The following is a 22,885-nucleotide window of genomic DNA, read 5'->3' on the forward strand; positions in this document are numbered from 1 at the left end:
TTTAATTGTAAGAGTGTTTGCTGGAACGCAGAGTGTGTGTGTGTGTGTGTGTGTGTGTGTGTGTGTGTGTGTGTGTGTGTGTGTGTGTGTGTGTGAGAGAGAGAGAGAAAGAGAGAGAGAGAGAGAGAGAGAGGGAGAGGGAGAATACAGGGAGGACATTTTTTCACCCACGATCCTTGAAGGTAGCATGAGTGACTGAAGTGGGTCACGTGAGATGCTCCGCTAAGAATGCGGTGACGTGGGAGAGTTCTGTCAGTGTAGCGGTGTCTGACAGCCAGCTTCCCCGGGCCAGTAGGTACCTCGCCCGGCTGAGGAATCCGACCGGGGTCGCTCTGAGACGGAGCACAGGAGAAGGAAAAAACAAGAAGGTGCGGACTGAAAACCCGAAGCAGGGAGGTGAAGGTAGATGAGTTGTTGTTTCCGTTTCCCACTCCAGGACTCGGGGAACATGTTTTGGCTGTGATTGGACTTATATATGGAAGATTATATATATATTTTTTCCTATTCTGCTCATTTTTATTACTCCCCTTCTGCCTAACACCAGCTTTCCGAGCATCGTGAAGTACCAGCCGTACTCCTGCTGCTCTGTCGCTTTTCAGCGGGCTCCCCGATAGCCTTGCGGGGCGGGGATGCTGTGGTGTTCTTGCTTTCATTCTGACATGAAATAACACATCTGAGCAGCGGGCCAAACTTGGATAAAATCAGAAAACAACGCAGAAACAGAAAGGTGAGGGGATACGTAAATGAAGTAGAGGGCAGCAGTGTAGAGCGGGCACAAGGCGCAAGACAGGAGAGGAAGGAGAGGGGGAGTCGCAGCAGGAGGAGAACCAAAACCCGCAGGTTTGTTGAGCTTGTGGGGATGAGAACGAGGAGGAGGGACCTTACGCATTGAAGGTGTCAGTGCGATTAGAAAAACAGGGGGAAGGGAACTAAAGCCCAGATTGTTTCCAGTCCTGAGAGACGGTGATGGCGAGTGCAGGCACCGGGGTCCCTGCTCTCCCTCAGCCGACCGCAGCCCCATCAGCTACCGCAGCGGCAGCAGCATGAGGAGGAGGAGGTAGGCAGCCCTGCACGTCTCATCGGTCCTCCCACATCCTCATTATTCATTTAGCCTTCCCCGCCCTCCTCTCCCCTCCATTACATCCACCTTTCTTCCCCAGCAGCCTTGACGAGTACCAATCTAGCCATCAATCAATTTCTCCACACACCTTTGTCCCAACATCATGCATCTCGTCTCAGATACTTTCCAGAAGCCCCTCTCCCCCCCCCCCCCCCCCCCCCCCCAATACCACGGGGAAGGTGTACTAGAGGACCAGTTATTTAAATTCCACTATTATTTCTTCCCCTAAAAATGAATGTTGTCCACTTGCCTGGTTTTTGTGTGACATTCCTGGAGGCACAGTGTCAGCAAAAGGGGTCAGTAGTGCATGCTGTATTAGTCTCCATAAAAATCAAGTTTAGGAAATCCCTCTGTAAACCTGCCAAGATGCAAGGCCAGGGACTTTCCATCGATCCAGTTCAATTAACAGGGTTTTTTTTATCCACTTCATCATGTCGAGCTGCCTGAGTGTTTTTGGGCACTAAAGACCGTGCATAGTTGGGGGATATCTGCTAAATGCTGCGACGGAGAGGGAAAAAAAGGCTAACCTCCCCCGTCAGGGTGTTCACTCTGACCACCAGACTATGAAACTTTAATAGGGTCTAATTTTCAAACCCCCTTATAATTTATTACAGTGGCGTCTGAACCGAGTCCTCAAAAAGAGTCCAAGGGAAGAGAACATGTGCAGGGTGTTAGGACTGTGAGAGGTAAATACAGCAGTAATAGTTTTCAGATAGCACAATTAACGGAAGTGGATAACACTTTCTGTGTCTGTCACTCGCTTAGAGAAGTGCGATGCTGTAGCATAATATTTACAGCTGCGGTGGGTCCTGGATGCCAAAGCTTGATTTCCTAAAATGTCGGGAGTCCAAGTCAAAGTCCAAAGGCTGCTCAACACTTTCTGTTGTCACTGCCATTACTCAGGCCTAAAGCTATTTAAAGACCAAGCGAGTCTAAATGTTTACTGTCTACAGTGTATGTGGTAAAGGTTCAGTTTACACGAAATTGGATTACATCTGTGGAGTTCAGAACGCTGATGTATGTTTGAAAATAATCCATTTTTTTAAATCACTTTTTTTTTTAATCCAATCAGCTTTGAAACATCTAAAGAGAATCTGTTTAATGTGATGCATTGGTCAGAATCGGCCGATTTCCACACTCGCAGCCACAAGCTGAGGTTACGTTAGTGTGGAAGTTCCTCACTGTGAGCAAAAGACAAAGATTCATAAAAGTAAACCGTCTGTAGCAACAAACAGACGCTTAAACATGGTTGTTTTAAAAAAAAGCTAACAAAGGAAAAGTGACTAAAGCAAACCCAGAGCTCAGAGCCAACCACAAACCAGCAGCCTCGGTATGAGCAAAGGATCAAGGCAGTTATGGGGAAAATGATGGAGATGATTGAAAGAGAGAGCAGAGTCTGAGGTCCTGCTTTCTGCTGAATTTATACATTTACTAGAAAATGACGTAAGTAACATCTGATATTTGTTTGTTGCCCCTACTTTTGTTTGCATGGTAAAATATGTCAGGTAAAGATTCGTGTGCTAGCGAGTCATTTTCAGTGAATTATTTGCACCACTTCCTAACAGCACAGTGTTTTATTTTCAGTTGTTTGCCTGAGAGAACTACCAGCAGTTTGGGGGAAGTTGTAAACATTAACAATTTATCTTGTTATGAAACATTTTTTTGCAACAAAAAAACATTTATATTACAGTATTTATCAGTTATTTGATTAATCAAAGTCAGTTTAAAGAAATGGCTATCTTAAAACCAGAATATGAATAACACTTCTTGATTAGATACCAGAAAAGTTTGTAATTTGGGTCAGCTGACCTGATAAGGATCAGATATGGCTATGTCGTGTGTTGGAAGGGCTCAAGTGGCCTGGCCCACATTTGACCAGGCTCTAGTCATGAAGGATATTAAAAAAAAATAAAACGCAGCTGGCCATCCAGAGTGTCTCGTCTGTTCAACACTTAGCAAGAACTCAACCCTCCCTATCCTGCCGGCCCTTTCCAGGCTGAGTCAGACAGCAAACAACGTTTTCAAAGGGTCTGAAAATTATCCTTTTTCTTTAGTTCTTGGACGGCAAGTCTGTGGATTATTTAAAACATCATGACAATCTTTTACTTTTGGCGGGGGTAAAGATACAAGGCGGTTTTATTTTTAAACCTGTAAAAGTACAACAAATGCCAAATTTCCTTCTTTTGTATTTGGGTTTTGACCTTATCAATATTCTACAGATAAAACGACTCGTCCACGTAACTAAATATATCACAGGAACGTTTGTTTTTGAGTAAAGCGTTACTGACAGAGGACACTTGGATTTATAGACAGAGACAAAAGAAAACAGTGAAATCAAGGAGCAGCATACACTGTGTGCCGGCTCTTTAATCCAGTGTCGAAATTAAAAAATTGTATCACATGAATTACATGAATTTTACAAATTATTATTATTTTTTTTTTATTTGTATACTAGCAGATTAGACTCAGACAGATGTGTTGAGAAGAAGCAGCATATTAAAGGGGATATGAAAAGCAGTAACCTGAAGATGGTTTCATTTAAAACTCAAACTATTTTTTATTTCAGTGTCTGTTTCAGTATATTAAACTTTGTTCTATAGCTGAAGGATAGTCCATATAGCACTTTTATTTTATTCTGTTTTAGTTTATTTTATTGTGTGTGTGTGTGTGTGTGTGTGTGTGTGTCTCTCTCTCTGTGTGTGTGTGTGTGTGTGTGTGTGTGTGTGTGTGTGTGTGTCTGTTTTTAATCTTTCTCTGACCTTTATTTTGGTGACACTGTGATTTCCATCCAAGGTTACTGTAGATGTGCAGTTGACTGATAGTCCTTGGAAAGATTTTTTGGTAGACTGTCAAACAAATGGAATTTGAATAGAATTCATAAATGTATTTGCACATCTAGATTCAGTTCTACAACATGCACTCTTGCCTTCTACAAATAAATTGTTGTTCTAAAGTACTCACTGAATTTGAGTGTGTTACTGTAACAGGATGCCACTGGCGCAACAAGTCAGTTGGTGGAGATTCTTCCTTTCCAGATATTCCACGTAACAGCTGTTACTGCAGAGTAAGTGAAAGTGTCTTTTTGCTTCTTAACCTCCTAGGACCTGGCGTCCAGATATGTGGACATCGCATTTTGGGTTATTTAGACCAAAATACTAAATTTTGCTCTACAAGGGCCTGATATCCACTTACGAGGACATTATACTGCTACTGTTCTATCAAAATTTTAAACGAATATCCTCATTTGTGGCTCTTATTTTGATTAGAAACAAAAATTAGGTTAAAAAAAATCTGGTAATTGTTTGTTTTTACATTCATCAGGTCCCAATCAGCCCAAATATCAAAGAATAATTAAAAATGCATGCCGTGGAAGAGTTCGGGTCTATTTTTCGAGGTTTTGCTATTCTGTCATTTTTCTCTTCTCTTTATTTCTTTTCTCCTTCCCCTAACCACCAACTGATGGTGGCAGGTGGCTTCCCCTCTCAGAGCCTGCTTCTACAGGACGTGTCTTCTTGTTAAAAGGGAGTTTTTCCTCACCACTATTGCAAAGTGCTTGCTCATAGGAGAGACATTGATTGTTGCCATTTTTCTCCAGAACTGCAGGGTTTTTACCTCACAGTAGAACGTACCTTGACGGGAGTGCTATTCTGATTTCGTGCTACCTAAATAAACCTTAACTGAACTGGATTGAATTCTTAGTCTCTTCAGGTTTTTTATTCACTTGCTTTTCATTTGCTGCACAGCCCACCATAGAAACATATTAGTGATCAGCCTGGTGTTGAGGTTGGTTCATCTCTTGGCTGAAGTTTTCCACATGATGGCCCATTAGAGACAGCTGATATAAGCTTTTGGGAAAAAACTTCTTATCATCCCTGTGCTAATGTATTTATATTAGCCTAAACATAGCTATGTAGCTAGCCACCATGTGGCACATCATTGTATGTAAGTTGGCCCAGCTTGACTAACCCTTTAAATGTCACAGCTAATGTGTTTTCTGTTTAGTATTTTAGACATACTTTGGTCAGAACCTGGTATCTCATCTTTAGTTAGAAACCAATGAGATAGCTTCCTGTTAACGTCCAACTCGGCTGAACCCTTGAATGTAAACTTAACTGTAATATCTGGGAGAACAGCCGCAGTGATCATTTTATTATGGCTGAAAAGATCTTTCTCTCTGAGTGGTGGCTCAGAGTTTGATTGATTTGGAAAACTGAAGCAGCATTGGACTGGGAAATGGCTAATGACATCAGATTTAACAAAGGGATAGATCAATGCCTGCCATAGTATAAAGTAAAGGATGAATTAAAATAATTTGAAGTTGATCAAAGCAACCTAAAATCTACTAGATGGATAGATTAATTTGTTTTCTTGGCAAAAATGTGAAAAAAGACAACAACAAAAAGATCTTGGCCGTCAGGGTTTTTTTGTAAAGAAAAGTTTGAGCTTGAAACTAGTTTTTGGTTCATCACTAGTTAAGACGCAATTTATTTTAATAATTTTTATTTAAAGAAATGCAGTTTTCTTAAGATTGTGAAAACCCTGCTTTTCACTTTAGTAAATATAACCAAAGTAAAGCTGCCAGCTGGCCATTCAGAAATAGAACAACAGTGTGGAAATTAGAATAGGGATGACCACCACCCCTGATCTCAAGTTACTAGTATTCTTGGATTTACATGTTGAACTATTCACTGCAATCAGATGGTAAACAAAAGGCTGAGAATGAAATGACAGGTTCTTGAAGTGGAGTGCTGCTGAACAGAAGTGAGGAATGGATTATGTCACAGTGGTTCCCAAACTTTTACACACTTACATACACACACACAGCTACCGTCCCTCCATTTAGAAAGGCAGAGGCGCCACGGTGTAATTATTTTACATGTAGTTGTTTGTTTCCTGTGTAATAATATTCAACATTGCTATCAATACAATTTTCAAAAAATGCCTCTCTGTGCAAAATGGGTTCAAAAACATAAACAACTGTGGGATACTGTTTGTCTATGATTTGGAGAGCCCAGTGCGTGCTACTGACGCAGGGAAAACCAGTTATGCAAAGGAGACCTGAATGTGCTGGATACTTTACTGATGGTATTTTCAAACTTGATGCCAAAAGGAGGGCTTTATAGATGAAGGTCCATGATTGAGGAGATCATATTACGTGTCAGCATTTTAAATGGTGACTTCATTAGAAAATAAATTTAAAAAGGAGAAAAAAGTATTAAAAGCTGAGGTGGATTTGCCATGTGTGACTCAGTTGTTATGAAGAACATCCATGAGTAGTGAGTTTGCCCGACAGCTAAAACACAGTGAGCGTTGCAAAGCTGCATTCCTTGTTTGTTGAGCAGGTATGGTTTTTGACTCCACCTCAGATATACAAAATAGGTAGTCACTGTCAACCTGGCTATATTTAGTTATGTTTCCATGGAGTGCATTGCTCTAAGCTGTTCTACATAACTTAGGTTAAATAGACCAAAATGAGCCTGGATTGGATGTTGAATAGACAATAGACATTAATAGACCGTTCTCCACGAAAATTGAAAACAGAAGTCATAGCTGCCGGACACGTTATTTCCTCAACATATTTTTTATGATTTCAAATTTTTTCTAACAGCTGTTACTTCAGCAATAAGGTAAGAGCTGTGAAAAAACATCTATGTAATTTGCATATCTACCTGACGTTTGATTCGTCTAATTTAGTTCAGTCAAAAAGAACTGCAGTTAAAATAGTACTGACTTTATGGAGTTAAAGCTTAAGCGATGAGGCAATTCAGTTACAGGACAGGAAATGGAAGTAATTTGAGGATTAATTATTTTGAGTGTCTTTTGCCATTCAGGTACAATTGAGCATTACTGAAACTAAGTAAGACAAAAGTATTTCAACATTTTTGCCACTTCAATTTTCAAATGTTTTAGAATAAGTTACTCAGTTGCAGTTACCCTCAGTTTATGTGTATACAGTAGCACTCATTTGTACAGTCGCAGTCATCACCCTATGGTATTAAACAGAACAAAGAATGTGAGAATGATAACTCTTGGTCACAGTTGAGAGGAAGTTAACAGGAAAAGACTTCTGGTAGAAAAAGGTTAAGTGAGGGGTTTTAGTAACCTGCTTCGACTGATTGGGGAAGGAGGGGAAAGACAAGGAAGGAAGGAGAATATATAGAATAACGTGCAAATATTTCTTTCAAAATAAGACACACAACTACAACACGGGAAAAGACCCAGGGAAACCGAGTTAATGATAAAGACCCTGAAAACCATACATTTCACAGCTTTATGATGTATATATAGTGTTGTGAAAAACGTTTTCACTGGACTCTGCAGCCCTGTGAAAACTAAGTACACCTCATGATTCAGTAGCTTTTAGAAGCACCTTTACTAGCAATAACTTGAAGTTGTCATTTTCTGTACAACCCGTTCTTCTTTACAATTTAGGTTCAGTTCACTTATGTTTACAGGCATTCTAAATGCACAGGTGACCTAAGCTCTTGCCATATCATTTGTGGACTTTTTCTGGGTATTGCAACTCGGAGGGGGGGCTATTTTTCAGCCATTCTGTTATAGGCTTGCTGGTATGCTTGGGACCACTGTCTTGTTGCATGAACCAGTTTCAGTCAAGCTGTAGCTGATCTACTTTCGTCTACAGACTAGTTCGTGTTAGATTCATTGAATGCAAGGTGCCCAGTTCCCGTGCCTTCAAAATAAGCCATGTCACCCCTCCACCACTGTGCTTGCAAGTTGGAATGAGGTGTTTGTGCCGATTTGTTGTTTTTGGTTTTTGCCAAACGCAGCCCTGTGCATTATGCCCAGACATCTCTAGTTTGGTCTTCTCTGTCCAAAGAACATTGTTTCACAAGACTAGTTTTTCCATACAAGTTATATCTCATTCAACCACAACACTCAGGATTTGTTTGTCGATGTTGTTTAGCCTTTGATGGTTCTTTTTAGAGATGCCTGAGCTTTCGTTACTCCAATGAAGGCAGTATGGCGTAACACTAGTTTAGCATTAAAATAAATCATAAATGTAGTGGTTGCTTCAAGGCTGGTGTTATTGGAGGAAACAGGAATGTCAAATGAACCACATAATCAGTCGGACCGGTTCCAGTGAAGCAGAATTTAACCTCTAACTTCAGTGAGCAGCCGCTCTGTGAGCCGTTTTCCTCAAGAAAATGTGTCACTATCACAAAGTGCATTTTTTTTCATCAAATGAAGGTCATATCTTCATTGACATCGGCAAAGCTTGTTTTGCATGCGTCTCACAACATGTTCAGGCAAAAGCAGTCTAGGCTGCTTATGCAGGCATAGAAAGAAAGAAAGCAAACCGTGGTGATTGGTGTGTGAACATTGGGAGTTTCTTCCTGCTGATTTTAAGGCTGAGAGAAAAGGCACTACAATGTATGCTTAGTATGTTACCAAAGTGCCACTCCCCGAGGCGTCATTCTGACTATTGACCGCTGCTGAAACGCTGGGGCTTTAATTAGCACTAGTGTAACTAATTGGCTTATATAGAAGGGACATTGATGGGAGCGAAGAAAATGAATTAATGAGGAAAGGCATTGGCAGATTAAATTGCACTGGTAAAAATTAAAAATGGATGCCTGATCTCCTGGTGAAATTGGCATTTAGATCCAAAACAACGTCAGAAATCCATTGAGGGTTGTAAGCGCGTGGGTGGGATAGATGTCAGATTTCGCGTGTGTACCCGTGCGTACATGTTTATATTTATGTGTATGCGCCTCTGTGTGTGGACTCTTCATCAGAGCTCATGGAACTACATGCTCATTTAGCTGACAGCAGAAATCTCTCAAGCGCTGGATGTGCTTCAATGTAAAGTACGTTAACCTTTAAAACAAAGCCGGCCCTGGCCTCTCTCATTCTCCTGTAATTGCTTGCGCTGGGTAAGCACACTCGCCTGAAAAGGTTATCGTGTTCCTTGTCAGTTGTCATGATGAATGAGCAAACATAGCAGGAAACTGAAAATTGCAAGTTTAGATTTAGAAAAAAAACACTCTCTCATAGCAAGCTGGCATGTTGCATTTGCAAAAATTATTGCTCCATTGTTTCGTATCTCAAATTATTAAAAAGCAAGCAAACAAGCAAGAAAGGCAATGCAGGCAGGCAGTAAATTAACACACACAGGAAGCAAAAGGGGATTCTAGACTGCTACACTGCTGCTACATTAATATTCGCCAGAGTCTAGTACAACCTCCAAGTTTCTGCTGGCATATTCTGTTTTCTCTAGTGATGTGTACTGCCAGCATGAGTGTGTGTGTGTGTGTTAGTCAACGTGGACAGCAGTGATGATGTTTGCGTCAAGTGTGAATATAATTATGTGTGATGTGCACATGCATCTTTTGTCTGTGTGTGTACACAGATCTGATTATGTGTGTAGCGTATTTGCTGTGTGTATCATTAAATCTTGTCGGCATTATATTCTGGGTTTGTCTGTCAGTGATCCCAACAAAAATGATTGCATGTGTGCTGTTTGCTATCCATGTGATTGACTATATTGCATAGTAAATGCTTTTTTTGTGCAAGCTGACTGTTTGCCTTGGTGACTCGCTGAGCTGGTGCGTGTATACCACAATCTTTTTAGGTAAATCCTGCTTCAGAACAGTGCGTTTACAGAGCCAGGCTCATTTTAGATCATGAACCACATACAGCGTACTCTGATCTTAAGTGTCAGTCAGTGTAAAGCCCTTTAATTACACATTTAATCTGTGAAATATCTTAATATAGGGAAAAAAGATGGACATTTTCAACTTTATGTCTTGGTTTTTTGTATATGACAAAGAAAGGCTGCTGTAGTAAATGAACAATATGTCAGTATTGGAAATAAATGTGTAAAAATAACAGAAGTAGTTCTGGGTTGTCCTTGCCTAGACTTTCCTGTAATTACAAATACTTTAAACTTTTTGTTAATTCACAGGATTAACAAAACAGTCAGATTTGAGGCTTTCCCAGGCCGATTCTGGCCAGCGGACCTTGAATTTGTCACCCCTGGCATAGAGTTTTCTAAGTGGCTTGTCTGTCAGTTGCATTCTGCGCATTCACCATTATGTCTCTCTTTGTGCACAACGTCCTGTTGGACAGCACACATAATCACGTAGATTTTTGTCCACACTGTTTGCCTGTTTCCTTATCTGTCCTCTCCTTATACTGTACGTCTCCATGTTCCAACCTCAAGCAGCCTGGGTGATCGCAGCTAGACAGTAGGCAGCATTGATAAGCTGGAGGTAGAAGGTGAATGGCTGGTGATGGCTGTTATCACCAGAGGCTGGCTCAGGCTTAGGCACCGCTGCCTGCTGGACCCTGAAAACTCACTTTGACAGATGCATCTCCTCCCTAGCTGTTGACGCGCTGCGGGGGGCTGATGACACTTGCTTGCCCATGCGGCTCAGGGTAGCGTTTGCTGGCACCGCGTTGGGCCAAACCTGCAATTTATAGTTTGCCCCAGGCATTAAACTGAGTAATGACATGCAAAGAAAAAAAGAAACCACCATCTCACCATGCCTACCACCAATCTGCCAGCCCAAAATGTAGCTTCCACCAGTCTTGACTATTTTAACTGGGTTTAACCATGAGATGAATTCCTGATTCCCTTTATTTTCTGTCACTGTGCAAATTTATGGCCGTCAGTTGTGTAAACCATGAGATAGAATTATTCGGGATGTGTTCTGTATATCAGCAACTAGACACAACTGGGAGTGCTTGTTTTTCAACCATACAGATGCACTGTATGCATAATTTTCAGAGCAGCATCCAGGCCCTGCCGTGTTGTTCGTCCCTGTCCAATCAAAGATACAACAGTGCTCACGGTGAATCAGCTACTTCCTTTTGAACTGTTAAGTCAGCTTACCGAGAGAGCCATTTGCCATATTGGACCCTCCATCCACAGAAAGCTCTAACTGAGGGTTTTTTAGTCAAAGTCACTCGAGCGTGTCAAAACAAGCCATGAGAAAAACAAAGCACAATTAATAATTAGGTTCAGTTCTTTCCCACAATAAAAACCACACCTGCAATTCAGACAACTAACATGTGGCTCTGTGCCAGTGAATAGGAGGTGCTTTTGGGCTGCTTCCAAAGCTGTTTTCTCAGTCTCCTTTTTTTCTCTTTTCAGATTTTAACCCTGCTCTAAGCTGCATCGGAGGGGGTTCAGACATTCCCCTGACTCCACCAGGAGGCTAACTCCAACCTGTCTGTCAGCTCAGATAACCCTCTGATTGTTGACAACCACATGTTTACGGTGACTGTATGTGACCGCCGCCGCCCATTCTCGAGCAGCAGCAACAGCCTCCTGCGACCCCGACCTGCATCATGCAGTGGAGACGGCGGCACTGCTGTCCCATCAAGATGACCTGGACCGTCAAGCGCTCCCTCTTTCGGACCCACGTGGCCGGGCTCGTCTCACTGGCCCTGCTCTTCGCCGTTTTCTTATTTTTCAGCCACCAAGACTGGCTGCCAGGGCACAGCGGGCCTCGCGAAAACCCGCTTGCCTACACTGTCAGGGGCCTTCGAAGCCCCAAGGGAGAGGCGAACCAGAGCAACTCCCTGAGGGGCCTTTGGAGGGAAACAGGGAATGTTGCACCAAAACCTCTCCTCAACCTCAGCTCTCAGCAGGGTGAGGGGGCAGCAGGAGAGGCAGCAGTCGTGGGGGGAGGAGGAGGTGGAGGAGCCAGAATGGGTGTAATGGGGCTCGGGGACTCGATGAGTACTAACAACACGCTAGAGAAGGAGATGGGTGTTGGCGGGAGGCTTAGCGCCCAGCCCTATCGATACATCCTGAATGAGCCCTTCAAGTGCAGAGACAGCACACCCTTTCTCATCCTGCTCATAGCTGCTGAGCCAGGACAGGCCAATGCCCGCAATGCAATCCGCCAGACATGGGGAAACGAGAGCGTGGCGATGGGCCTGGGGTTTGTCTGTCTTTTCCTGCTCGGCACAGGAAAGAGTTCGGACACCCTCCTTCAGAGCAGAATCGAGGAAGAGAGCCGTGTTTACCACGATATCATTCAACAGGACTATCAGGACACTTACTACAACTTGACCATCAAAACTCTGATGGGCATGAACTGGGTAGCTACCTATTGCCCACATGCTTCCTACGTGATGAAGACAGATAGTGACATGTTTGTCAATACAGAATATCTCATCCAGAAGCTGCTGAAACCTGAGATGCCTCCGAGGCAGAGGTATTTCACTGGCTACCTGATGAGGGGCTATGCACCAAACCGAAACAAAGACAGCAAGTGGTACATGCCACCAGAGGTGTATCCAAGCGAGCGCTACCCGATATTCTGCTCAGGCACGGGGTACGTGTTCTCAGGGGACATGGCCGAGCTGATCTACCAGGCCTCGCTCAGCATACGCAGGCTGCACCTGGAGGATGTTTACGTGGGAATCTGCCTGGCGAAGCTGCGCATTGAACCAGCACCCCCTCCCAACGAGTTCCTTTTCAACCACTGGCGTGTGTCTTACTCCAGTTGTAAGTACAGCCACCTCATCACATCCCATCAGTTCCAACCCAATGAACTCATCAAGTATTGGAACCACTTGCAAAGCAACAAGCACAACGCCTGTATCAACATGGCCAAGGAAAAGAGCGGCAGGCACAGACACCGGAAGTTCCACGGAGAGAGGCCTCCGTGATGGATCCTGCGATTACACCCCATCTTAAAAAAAAAAGAAGAAAGGTGGGAAGGATAGAAGAGTTCAGTGTAACTACAGATGGTGAAGGGCATGTTGAACTCTCAGCACTATACCTTATGGGGATAAGCACATTGTTTTTGGTATTGTGTACAGTTGATTCAAACTATTTTTTTAATCAAAAAATGAAAAAAATATGTATTGTAAATCTATTGAGCTATTTCCAAAAGGGAGAATGGGGGACATTTCTGTGTGAAATGGAGCGTGCTAAAAAAAAAGAAAAAGAAAAAAAAGCTGCAGCTCAAGAGCGGTGTTTATGATAATTCAGGTGCCAACAGAAAGGTGGTAATTTATGCTCTTCTCTAAAGGGTAGTACTGTATGTCACATTCTACGAATACACAAAAAAAACAAAAGAAAAAAAAAGAAAAACATTAAGACACAAGTGTGTTTACAAAGACAAAGGGAAATGTACATGTACTATGTCAAAAAGTTATACTACCTAAATATGAATGAATGATATGAACCTTTGACGTTGACCAGTTATGCTGCCCTGTTTCTCAATGTTTACTTTCCAGATCTATCGATGACTACCACCCTAAAGAGAAGGTTTATCTGTCATATACTGTATTTTATTTAAAACGATCGACATGAACGCACCCAGAATCACATCAGAGATGACTGAGATTGTATTTTTTAAAGCTTTACATTGACTATGACTCTGCACTTCAGCAAATGTGCAATGAATCTGTTAACGAATAAACGTTCCAAAATCACTTTGTGTGCAGCAGTGTGTGTCTGTTTTGTCGGAGGTTCTTCCTAAGCTGTCGAACGTAAAGTGGTGTGGACCACCGGACGTTAGCAGAGGAGCTACAGTGAGCCTTGGCATCAAAAAGAGTACCGAATGGATGGAACACATTTCTGCTAATAGAAATAACTAAATTTCCCTCATATGTATCCAATTGGGCGGACATCTATTCACTGCAATGTCCTGTGCTTCACACTTTGTCCACACAAACCATGCAATAAGCCCTGTACCTTATGTACAGTGGCGGTGAAAGTTGTTCAAATGCACAGCAACTCAAAACACCACATGAAAAATAGTTAAAAGCAAAGAAAACCATATGGAAAAAAACACACAAGCGAAATTAATGAAATGCCACAAAAGCTTACGAGAAAAAAAAATTCACCAAACCCAAGGAACGTGTTTCTGGGGAGACAATAACGTGATGAAACTGTTTTGGAAATCACAAGCGACAGTAAATGGCTAATAGCAAACATGTATGTGTGAATCTTGAGATTAAAATGTACATTAGGTTGCATCTTTTTCTTCCTCACAGCAATGAATCCTTTATTTTTTTTGAAGAGTCTCAGTGCACAGTTACTACTGCAGCCGTTCCATCCCATTAATGTCTTCCCAAAAATGCTTTCTTAAGCTGCAGTGCATTTGATCTTTCACAGCCACCACACTTCTGGATGGGGGGGTATTTTCAAATTTCATCAGAATAGAAATATTGCATCATATGTCATAGGGAACAATGATTCAGGTTGTCACCATCTGTTTATGCCTGCTCTTAGAAGCAAATGATATGTAGAGAAATCATTTAGCATTACAGTTTACTGCTATTCAGCTCATCTGAATTTTCATTTAGAAAATATTAAGTATTAAAAGTGGACTGGTTGCATTTCAGTGTTAAATCAATCACAAGGATCAATATACGATGTAATGCATACATTAATAACTGTTTTGCTGATATGACTGATATCATTTTGAAACCAGGAGCTAGCTACAACAGCTAGCTAGCAGCCAAAGAGTATAGTTATTAACACTAATATGGAAGTGTTAAAACATAGGCATTGTCACCGGTTTGTCACTGCAATAAACAAATTGCTATAGAGAACAGCTAACTAATTAGCTGAAAACAACAGGAGATGATGATGAACTTGCTAATAGACTGCTGCAGGAATCACGAAAGGGATAAAAAAAAGTTCACAGTAGTTTCATGTTTTGTGGAGCAAGGTAATCTTCACAAATATACACAATTCACAAAATTTTCTGAGGGTAAATGCAACTGCTCGAACTTCTTTCAGCTGCTCCCATTAGAGGTCACCACAGTGGATTATCTGCATCCATCTCTAGCTGCCAGCTTCATCGTCAACAGCTTTTTTCCAATATATCCTCTGCCCCCTCCTCCCTGTGTCCAAACCTAATCTTGTCGATCCTGGTCACTCCTAATGAAAATCTTAACTGCGATTTCTAGAACTAAAACACTATTAATATTAACTTTTTGATGACCGTGTGATGATGTTAACTTCAGTCTCACTTCTTAGAAAATGCTTCCTTTAAGACATGTTCAAAATATATGAGTGAATTTATGGGTGCAGTATTCACTTAAACATTTTACGTGAAAATGTACAAAGAAATGGTAAATGGTAAATGGCCTGTATTTGTATAGCGCTTTACTAGTCCCTAAGGACCCCAAAGCACTTTACACATCCAGTCATCCACCCATTCACGCACACATTCACATTCAAAGATGGTGTTAACCCTCTGAGGCATAGGCTGTAGGTGCTAGCCCTGTTAGATTTTTGGAGAAAAGTAAAATGAACTAACTTTGGGTTAAAGTTGGGTTAGTACTTCCAAGCGGATGCACAAACGGACAGACAATTTTTCCTATACTGGACCGATCAAAAGAATTAAGGGAGCACTCGGTCATCACAGTATAACACAATTCCAATTAAAGTTCAGGGACAATTTGCTCAGCTCGGAAGCAAAAAGTATTGTGAATCCATTTCACCTGCTTTGATGCCAATGACAACAGCTGCACAGGAGACGAAGCAGAAAAGCAACCCACAAAAAGGAAGTGTTTTTTTTTGTTGTTGTAGGTGTTGGCCATAGATGGTAGCTCTTCCTTTTCCCCTCACGCTTGGCTTCTCTCTAGTTTTGCTTTTTGCTCATTACTGCTAGTGGCATGATACCATTTCAGAGCAGTGTGTTTTCTATTCCGGTTAAGGACAAATGCATAGTTTGTGTCCTTGTAATCCAGCAGCTAGCTTTCTATTTACATAAATTTGCATCACTCGTACCTGAGCAGACTCTTACATACATCATAAAAGTATCAAACTGGCATCTTCTGAAACAAGCTTGCAGGTAGAATAAATGAAAGCTCCTCTTATATAGACATTAGAATGAACTTTAATATTTAACTGTTGTGTCATTAACATGACTGCTAAGTAGTGCTTGCTGTCACTTTTGCATGTCTATTACTTTAGGAGCTCCGGCTCTCATCTATGGCCACCAGTGTTTGCACAGTTACGTAAAAATCCCACATCCACAAACCTAATCCTAAACCACACAAAAAGAGTGCTTTTTTTCTCCTTTCCTTTCTTCCTTTCTTCTTTTTTTTAACTCACAAAATCAATGATCATTAAAGGTAATACTGTATTTGGTGGACCTTGGAGAAATGCATTAACTCCCAAATAGAAAAGTAAAACATTCACAGAAGTTCGGCAAAGGTAGAAACATCATCCAATATCGAGGCTGAGTGACGAGGAGAAATGAATTAAGCCCTGAAATACTCAGTGTCTCCGGGGAGCATAAAATATTCTGCAGCGAAACACCTAAGTGTAGATTTTAATTAAAAATGAATGCATATGATAGTGGAAGGCTGTCAGAGCTACTCCATATGTAACTGAATTTTTCGACTTGCACAAATGAGTGTGTTTATGGGTGTGTGTGTGTGTGTTGGGCTGGAGGGAGGCAATAAATAAATACACACTTCAGTGCTCAGGGCCACCAACAAAAAGAGCATATATAATTGGGTGATGACTTGAAATAGCCTATATCAGATTAAGGTAATTTAATTAAACTAATGGAGAGCTGGAGCTCCTGCTCTCTTTCCACAGACTGCTCTGCACGCCTGTCAGTCTCGTTTTAATCACCTGCACATTTGAGTGACTCTGTTTAGAGTGATGTAAAAGAAAAAAAAGGAGGAAAGATCACACAATGGTATATTTTTAAGCCGCTAATCACTGAGCTGAAGTGTCTTTAGGGAGGAGGAAACTGAAATGGGTGAAGACGGCAGAGGGAGAGAATATCAAGATGTTCATCTCAGATAAACTGCACAGCAGTGAGGAATTATTTGATGCTGGAGCCGCAGGCAAAGACACAACAGCTCTATTTGTTGCTCTGTACACATTCGTGTAAAGGGTTATGCCATCGTATCAACTTTGGTTTAACAGTTATCACAGCAGTTACACAGAGTGAGTCTGTTAAGGCTGCATTTCAACAGTCTGCTCCACAATGCAAATATGACATCGGAGATATGCAAATCATGCAAACAGCAGTTGTTTTTTCTCCGTCAGCTTTACCTCTCAGTGAGTGGTAAGTGAGTAATCTACATTTGTTTTTATTCATAAAGATTTTTTTAAAGTAAAGAAATCTTGGATTTCTTTCCTAAAACTGAAACTGCCAGGAATGCTGAGATTAAGACCTAAGAGGAGGTTCATGGATGTAGTGAAATACATGCAGAGGGTCTACGAGACAGAGGAGCATGGTAGAGATTGGGTGACTGTGCCGATCTCTAAAGGGAGTAACTTAAAGAAAATGACCGTAGCAACTATTAGATAATTTCGCATGTAAAATCTGAGGTACAAATATGCACGCTCTCGGTGAGGGCTAGCTGTCTAAGGCAGTTTTTATGTGCTCCACGTCACTTTTTTCGTGGGTTTCTGCGCTGCAAGACACAATCTGTGTGGCATCCTGCCATTTTAATGATAATCCTGTACAGAAGCACACAGACACACTGACACACACACACACACAACTGTTTGAAAACTTAATTTTGAGGGAAGAACTTAAACCCTGGATCACCTCATCCATACTTGCAACAGCCAGATAGGTGAAAACATTGTTACAGTTGTAGGTCAGTTGCTCTAGGGGGGGTCACAGACTCAGATCCTATACCTTCTCAGTCATTCATAGTGGGGCTGATAGTCCCTGCACATGCATTCAGATTTATACCTAGCTGATCACTAATACCTACTTTGGTTATATAATGTTCTCCCCATGTGTGTGGATTCACTACAAGTACTCCAGCTTCCACATTTCAAAACATGAGTAGGTTTAATTAGTGATTCTAAATTGACTGCATGTGAGTGTGGATGGTTGTCCATTGTTGTGTTAGCTCTGCTCAGAGAATACCCCACATCCTGACCTATAACAGCTGGGATAGACTTCAGCTTGTAAGTGGGCCTCGGTGTTCTTAATCTATCCCAAAACGTGCCCCCTCAGTTGAATTCCATTGACATACCATTACAATTATATGTAAAATTATGTCATACAGCTCAGTAATGAAAGAATTAAACACCCACAATGGCAGTGGCTAATGATTCCGCTCACAGAAGCTAAGTGCGGTGTTAGAGGTAATTAGCATAACTGAGGAGGACACTGACCCCATTGGGGCTGAGCAGCTGATGGAGATTGACATCTACTCTAATGATTTTGGAGTGGATGGGCAAGTCAGGGCTCGGGAAGTATTGCTCATGTATCTTTGGAACTAAAAATAGGAAACACATCGCCATGTGCAGCTTGTTTTAAAGCATGATCTTACTTGAAAGAGTAAAACACAAATGGGAATGTGTTGAAGAGATTCTGCACTCAAAGCCAGCTGCTCAAAATGCCCCAGTGTGTGATGCGGTAAGTTACTTACAGTTGTTCAGACACTTTTTTTTAAATATTCTGCCCTTTCGTTCTGAAATCTCTGAGCACCAAACCTAATTTTCCAAAGTAAATTCACTAAACTTTGCCTGTTCTTGTAAAACCTCAAAAATTAGACACACACACAACCAGTCGAAATAGCAACAGTGATCAACATTTATTTCACAATGATCAAAATATTGAAAACACATTGCTCAGGACACAGACCTCCGCCTTCTGCTTCTCCTTTGTTAGTCTGCAGAGCCTGAAGCAAAGATGTGGTTAAAATCAGGCGGTTTAAAAGTACCGTATTTCCCGGACTACAAAGCGCACCTGAATATTAGCCGCACAAGCTAAAATCAGGGGAAAATCCTGTTTTGTACATACATTAGCCGCACCTGACCAAAAGCCGCAGGTGTTTCAATGTTGACTTATCATATGTAAGAGAATATGCACAAAGCGAATTGTCAGGAAAGAGATGGCTGTTTGGAGACACACCCCTTTTATTAATATTTTGAAAAACAAGTTATGGGTACATATTTGCACATGTAGTACATAACAGTAACCTACAGCACACCAGAAAAATAGATTCGGACTACCTTTTAGGCTCAGGTGCAGTGACACGGCTTTAACAAGAAGAAAAGTCAGTCATTCACCACCATCTTCCTGCGCACTAAAACCACCAAAGTCCTCTTCTCCAGTGTCGGAAACGAACAGGCTCAGGATGGCTTCGTCATCCACTCTCAGCTTCTTTCCTTCGTTGTCACTTTCAAAACCAAAGAAATCCTCATTGTCAGTGTCAGAGTCGAACACCCTCAGAAGGGCCGTGGCGGTGTCCTCCTCTTCATCATGCAGCAGTCCAGCCCTTCGAAATCCGTTGGTGATCGTGGATGTTTTCACACTTTTCCACGCTGTCAGAATCCACTGGTGGTGTTGAGCATAACTTGCTTTTCGCAAGTTTATCGCCGCTGGTCATATCCACTAGTGATGTGCGGATCGATCCTGAAATATCGATTCCTCCGATACCAGTCATTTATGTTTTAGAATCGATTCTCACATTAAAATATCGATATTTTAGTAATTTAGGGTAAATTTGTAGTTTACCATTAACATGAACACAGTGGAAAGTAACCATATCATTCAGATTGTCTACATTCGAAGGAACTACTTCCTCTTCCGCCTTTCATAGTAATGTGCGAAATACGGCTGCATAAATGTCTGCAGCCCCTTGGCATGCGCACTCACAACAATGGCTGAGCGTAATTGGAGTCATGTATTTTACCTCCACAAACAGCTGAGCTGGTTTGCGATACATGTGGCAAAAAAGTGAGGTGTTGTGGCAACACCACTAACCTTGTCAAACACCTCAGAGTCAATCATATCACAGAATACGAAAAGCCTATGTTGAGGCGAACTGAAGAGGAGGAGAGGGACAGGTGCTGCTAGGGCGAGACAGACGTCTCTCATGGAGTCCTTTAGTGCTGCAGGCAGGCAAGGTGTTCAAATAGCGCACAACTTCAGTTTTTTTATTTCTATATGATGAACTCTGCATTATTAAGTGATAAGAACAAGTAATCTGTTGTCCTTTAATCATTATGGCACTTAAATTTGAGATACAGTAAATAAAATAAGTTTTTGTACAAAGTATCGGTATCGGATCAGTATCGTTGATACCACCCTGAATTTTACTTGGTATTGGATCGGAAAGGATATCAGTGGTATCGCACATCACTAATATCCACGACTCCCGCTGAACGCGTAGCGCTACTTTGAAGTTTGTTTTTCGCGCTACTTGTACGGCACTATGTTGCCTGGCGGATAGACATGTGACCAACATACCACTCTTGAACCCCGATCCTTCCGCCAGGCAACGTAGTGCCGTACAACAGCAGAACAAACAAAACAAATCGTCTTACGATATCACAAAAATCATGGACAATCCATAGAAAAGCCGCACCTGACTAAAAGCCGCAGGGTTCAAAGCTTGTGCAAAAAGTAGCGGCTTATAGCCCGACAATTACGGTACTGATGTATATATAATAATTAGGGCTGCCTCTTGTAGTACTGGGTTAAATGTAAATCTAACAAGTTTCCTGCTCTGCATATAAGTTTAAAACCTCTGTTTTGTGGAAATGTGCGAGTGTAAGGACATCAGTGTACAGAAGTGATAGTATGACCGTACACCTCTCTGTCATAGTTGATTTCTTTCATGAAACAGCAAAGTGAGGTGAGCCACATATCCCCGTGTCAAAGTTGGTTTCCGTCTAATCCTTATCCAGCAGACTTGTGCTTTTAATATTTCATTGAATCATTCGAAATAATTCACAGTCCAATTGGATAAAAAGGGAACCTCTGTCAGATGCTGGCTGTAGCTGATTGTAAGATTTGGTCAAAGTCTCACCCATCTATCCATTTTCTACAGCTTATCTGAGTTTGGGCCACTGGAGAAGCAGTCCGAGCAGAAAAGCCTAAATTTCCCTCACCTCTTTCAGCTCACCTCGAGTGACACCAAGTTGTTCCCAGGCCAGCTGAGAGATGTATTCTCTCTGGCAAGTGCTGGGTCTGTCTCAGGGCCTTCTCACGATAGGATATACCCAGAATACCTCATTCAGAAGGTGTCCAGGAGCCTTCAGATACAAAGAACTACCTCAACTGGCTCCTTTGGATGTGGAGGAGCAGTGGCTCTACTCCAACTCTCCTCTCAAAGGACCGACCTGCTCGTGCTATCTCAGCAGCGACCCTTAGAAGGAAACTAATTTCTGTAACTAGTATTGTCATTCTTTTGGTCTCTACCCAGAGCTGGTGACCATAGTTGAGAGTAGGAACATTTTCTTCTTTTATGCTCTGTTCTCACTTTACCACAACAGATTGGTACCCAATCCGATGTGTTCCCTCTGAGGCGCTGTTCCTAGTTTCAAACGTGACACATGCCACAGTATTTTTTGTAGGGCAGTGCTTTCCTTAACACCATTTTAATGATAATGGGGTTTTTTTCTTTCTTTCTTTTTGTACAGCACATGTACAAATTTGCTGGACTCCAAGACATCATAGGGGGGTTTCACTTCTACTTAACTAGAACACTTCTTTCTAGCTGCTTTTGGAGAAGTCGTAAACACAAATGTTTGCTTACGTTTGCCAGTCCACACTAATACATTTTAGAAAAGGACAGCGGTGCAGATTCAGAATACTCAAATAGGCAGCTCTTTCACAGCAAACCTCCTGTCTCAGTTCCACATCCTCAACATGATGCCCTACTTTATGAGCAGTAATAAAGGTTTATACCACACTATAACAGAGCTGTAAAAAGATGTTTTATTACTTGTAAAGGAAAGCAGCCATGTGCCAGAAACAGTACGACAACCAGCATTTAGATTGCGCATTAAACGCAGTGCTGTGGTCATCAACAACAAAAACAAGGAGCAGGAGAAGTCCTCTTGGAAGCCCTTGTTATTCCATCATAGAGCAAATCATGAAATACTCAGCTGGTCTCAGGTATTCATCACCCTCCATTAGGAATGATTAAACTCATGACTCAAAGCAAGAGGATATTGGGAGTAAGGTTGGGTATCATTCATGCATGCCCTATGCAATCACAGCACCAGATTACCAGCATCCGGCGGCACTCAGCCCTTCTACAAATGATGAAAATGGTGGAAGGCGGGGAAAGAAAGGGGAGTGGGGAAAAAGAAAAAGAAGAAGGCTAAAGGAGGTAATAGAAAATCTGAGGCAGAGATAGATAGACTTCTTTGCTTTTGGAGAGAGGAAGAGGCATTGCAAGATGAAGTAGGAAAACATGGAGTGAAGCCAGGTGACAGTACAGGTGAAAGAGAAAAGGATGAGGAGGAAAGAGAAAAATAGCAGGAAGTAGGTAGTGATGAATTAAGGCGAAAGGAGCAGTGACTGATCAGTATTGAAAACCTGTGCTGCTGTAAACGCGGTAAAAAAGACTAACAGTGGGAACAGATTGAGATGTCTGCCATGATGGAGTGGAGGCTGGAGCCTGGCTTTAACATCACTGCTCACTGTTCCTCTGAAACCATAGAAGAGAAAATACACTCGAGGAAGAGACAAATCTCCTGACCTTTCCATGACAGCCGGGCCCAGAACCTGACTAATGCTTCTTTGTGGGCATGACTGATAACTGCTAATGGAGGTTTTGGGTGAACAATATGTAAATCTGGCAAAGGAAATAATAAATGTCAGTGTCTTTTGATGACTACTGCCTTGCAAAACAAAAATGCAAAAATAAGACAAAAAAAAATTTCTGCTCATTTTAATCACAAAACTTTCATCCACTAGATTTTTTTTTTTTCTCCCAAAACCTAAAAATGGACATCAATTGAAATTTCTCAAAGGGCAATCACTCTCCTTTCTTCTCAAACAGAGTTCTGTTATAAACCTTTTTACATATTTACATCCATCCATC

The 22,885-nt window shown here is 41.7% G+C and overlaps 1 protein-coding gene across 4 annotated transcripts; it reads left to right on the forward strand.

The window, feature by feature from the left end:
- Positions 1 to 213: 213 nt before the first annotated feature.
- b3galt2 (UDP-Gal:betaGlcNAc beta 1,3-galactosyltransferase, polypeptide 2) lies at positions 214 to 13,537 on the forward strand. Of its 4 annotated transcripts, none has more exons than XM_082511248.1 (2): positions 214 to 1,057; positions 11,238 to 13,537. In XM_082511248.1, the coding sequence occupies exon 2, from the start codon at positions 11,435 to 11,437 to the stop codon at positions 12,764 to 12,766; it is 1,332 nt and encodes a 443-aa protein (XP_082367374.1). In that variant the 5' UTR covers positions 214 to 1,057; positions 11,238 to 11,434; the 3' UTR covers positions 12,767 to 13,537. The 4 variants fall into 4 exon arrangements, with proteins under 4 accessions (XP_082367374.1, XP_082367375.1, XP_082367377.1 ...); XM_082511249.1 differs by having other exon boundaries at positions 214 to 402; XM_082511251.1 differs by having other exon boundaries at positions 214 to 368.
- The last annotated feature ends 9,348 nt before the right edge of the window (positions 13,538 to 22,885 follow it).

Source organism: Aulonocara stuartgranti (assembly GCF_965226115.1).
Source record: "Aulonocara stuartgranti genome assembly, chromosome: 17".
In the NCBI taxonomy this organism is placed as follows: domain Eukaryota; kingdom Metazoa; phylum Chordata; class Actinopteri; order Cichliformes; family Cichlidae; genus Aulonocara; species Aulonocara stuartgranti.

Excerpts from the sequence above, each read along its gene's own strand:
- b3galt2 (XM_082511248.1), top strand. The coding sequence starts at position 11,435 with ATGCAGTGGAGACGGCGGCACTGCTGTCCCATCAAGATGACCTGGACC.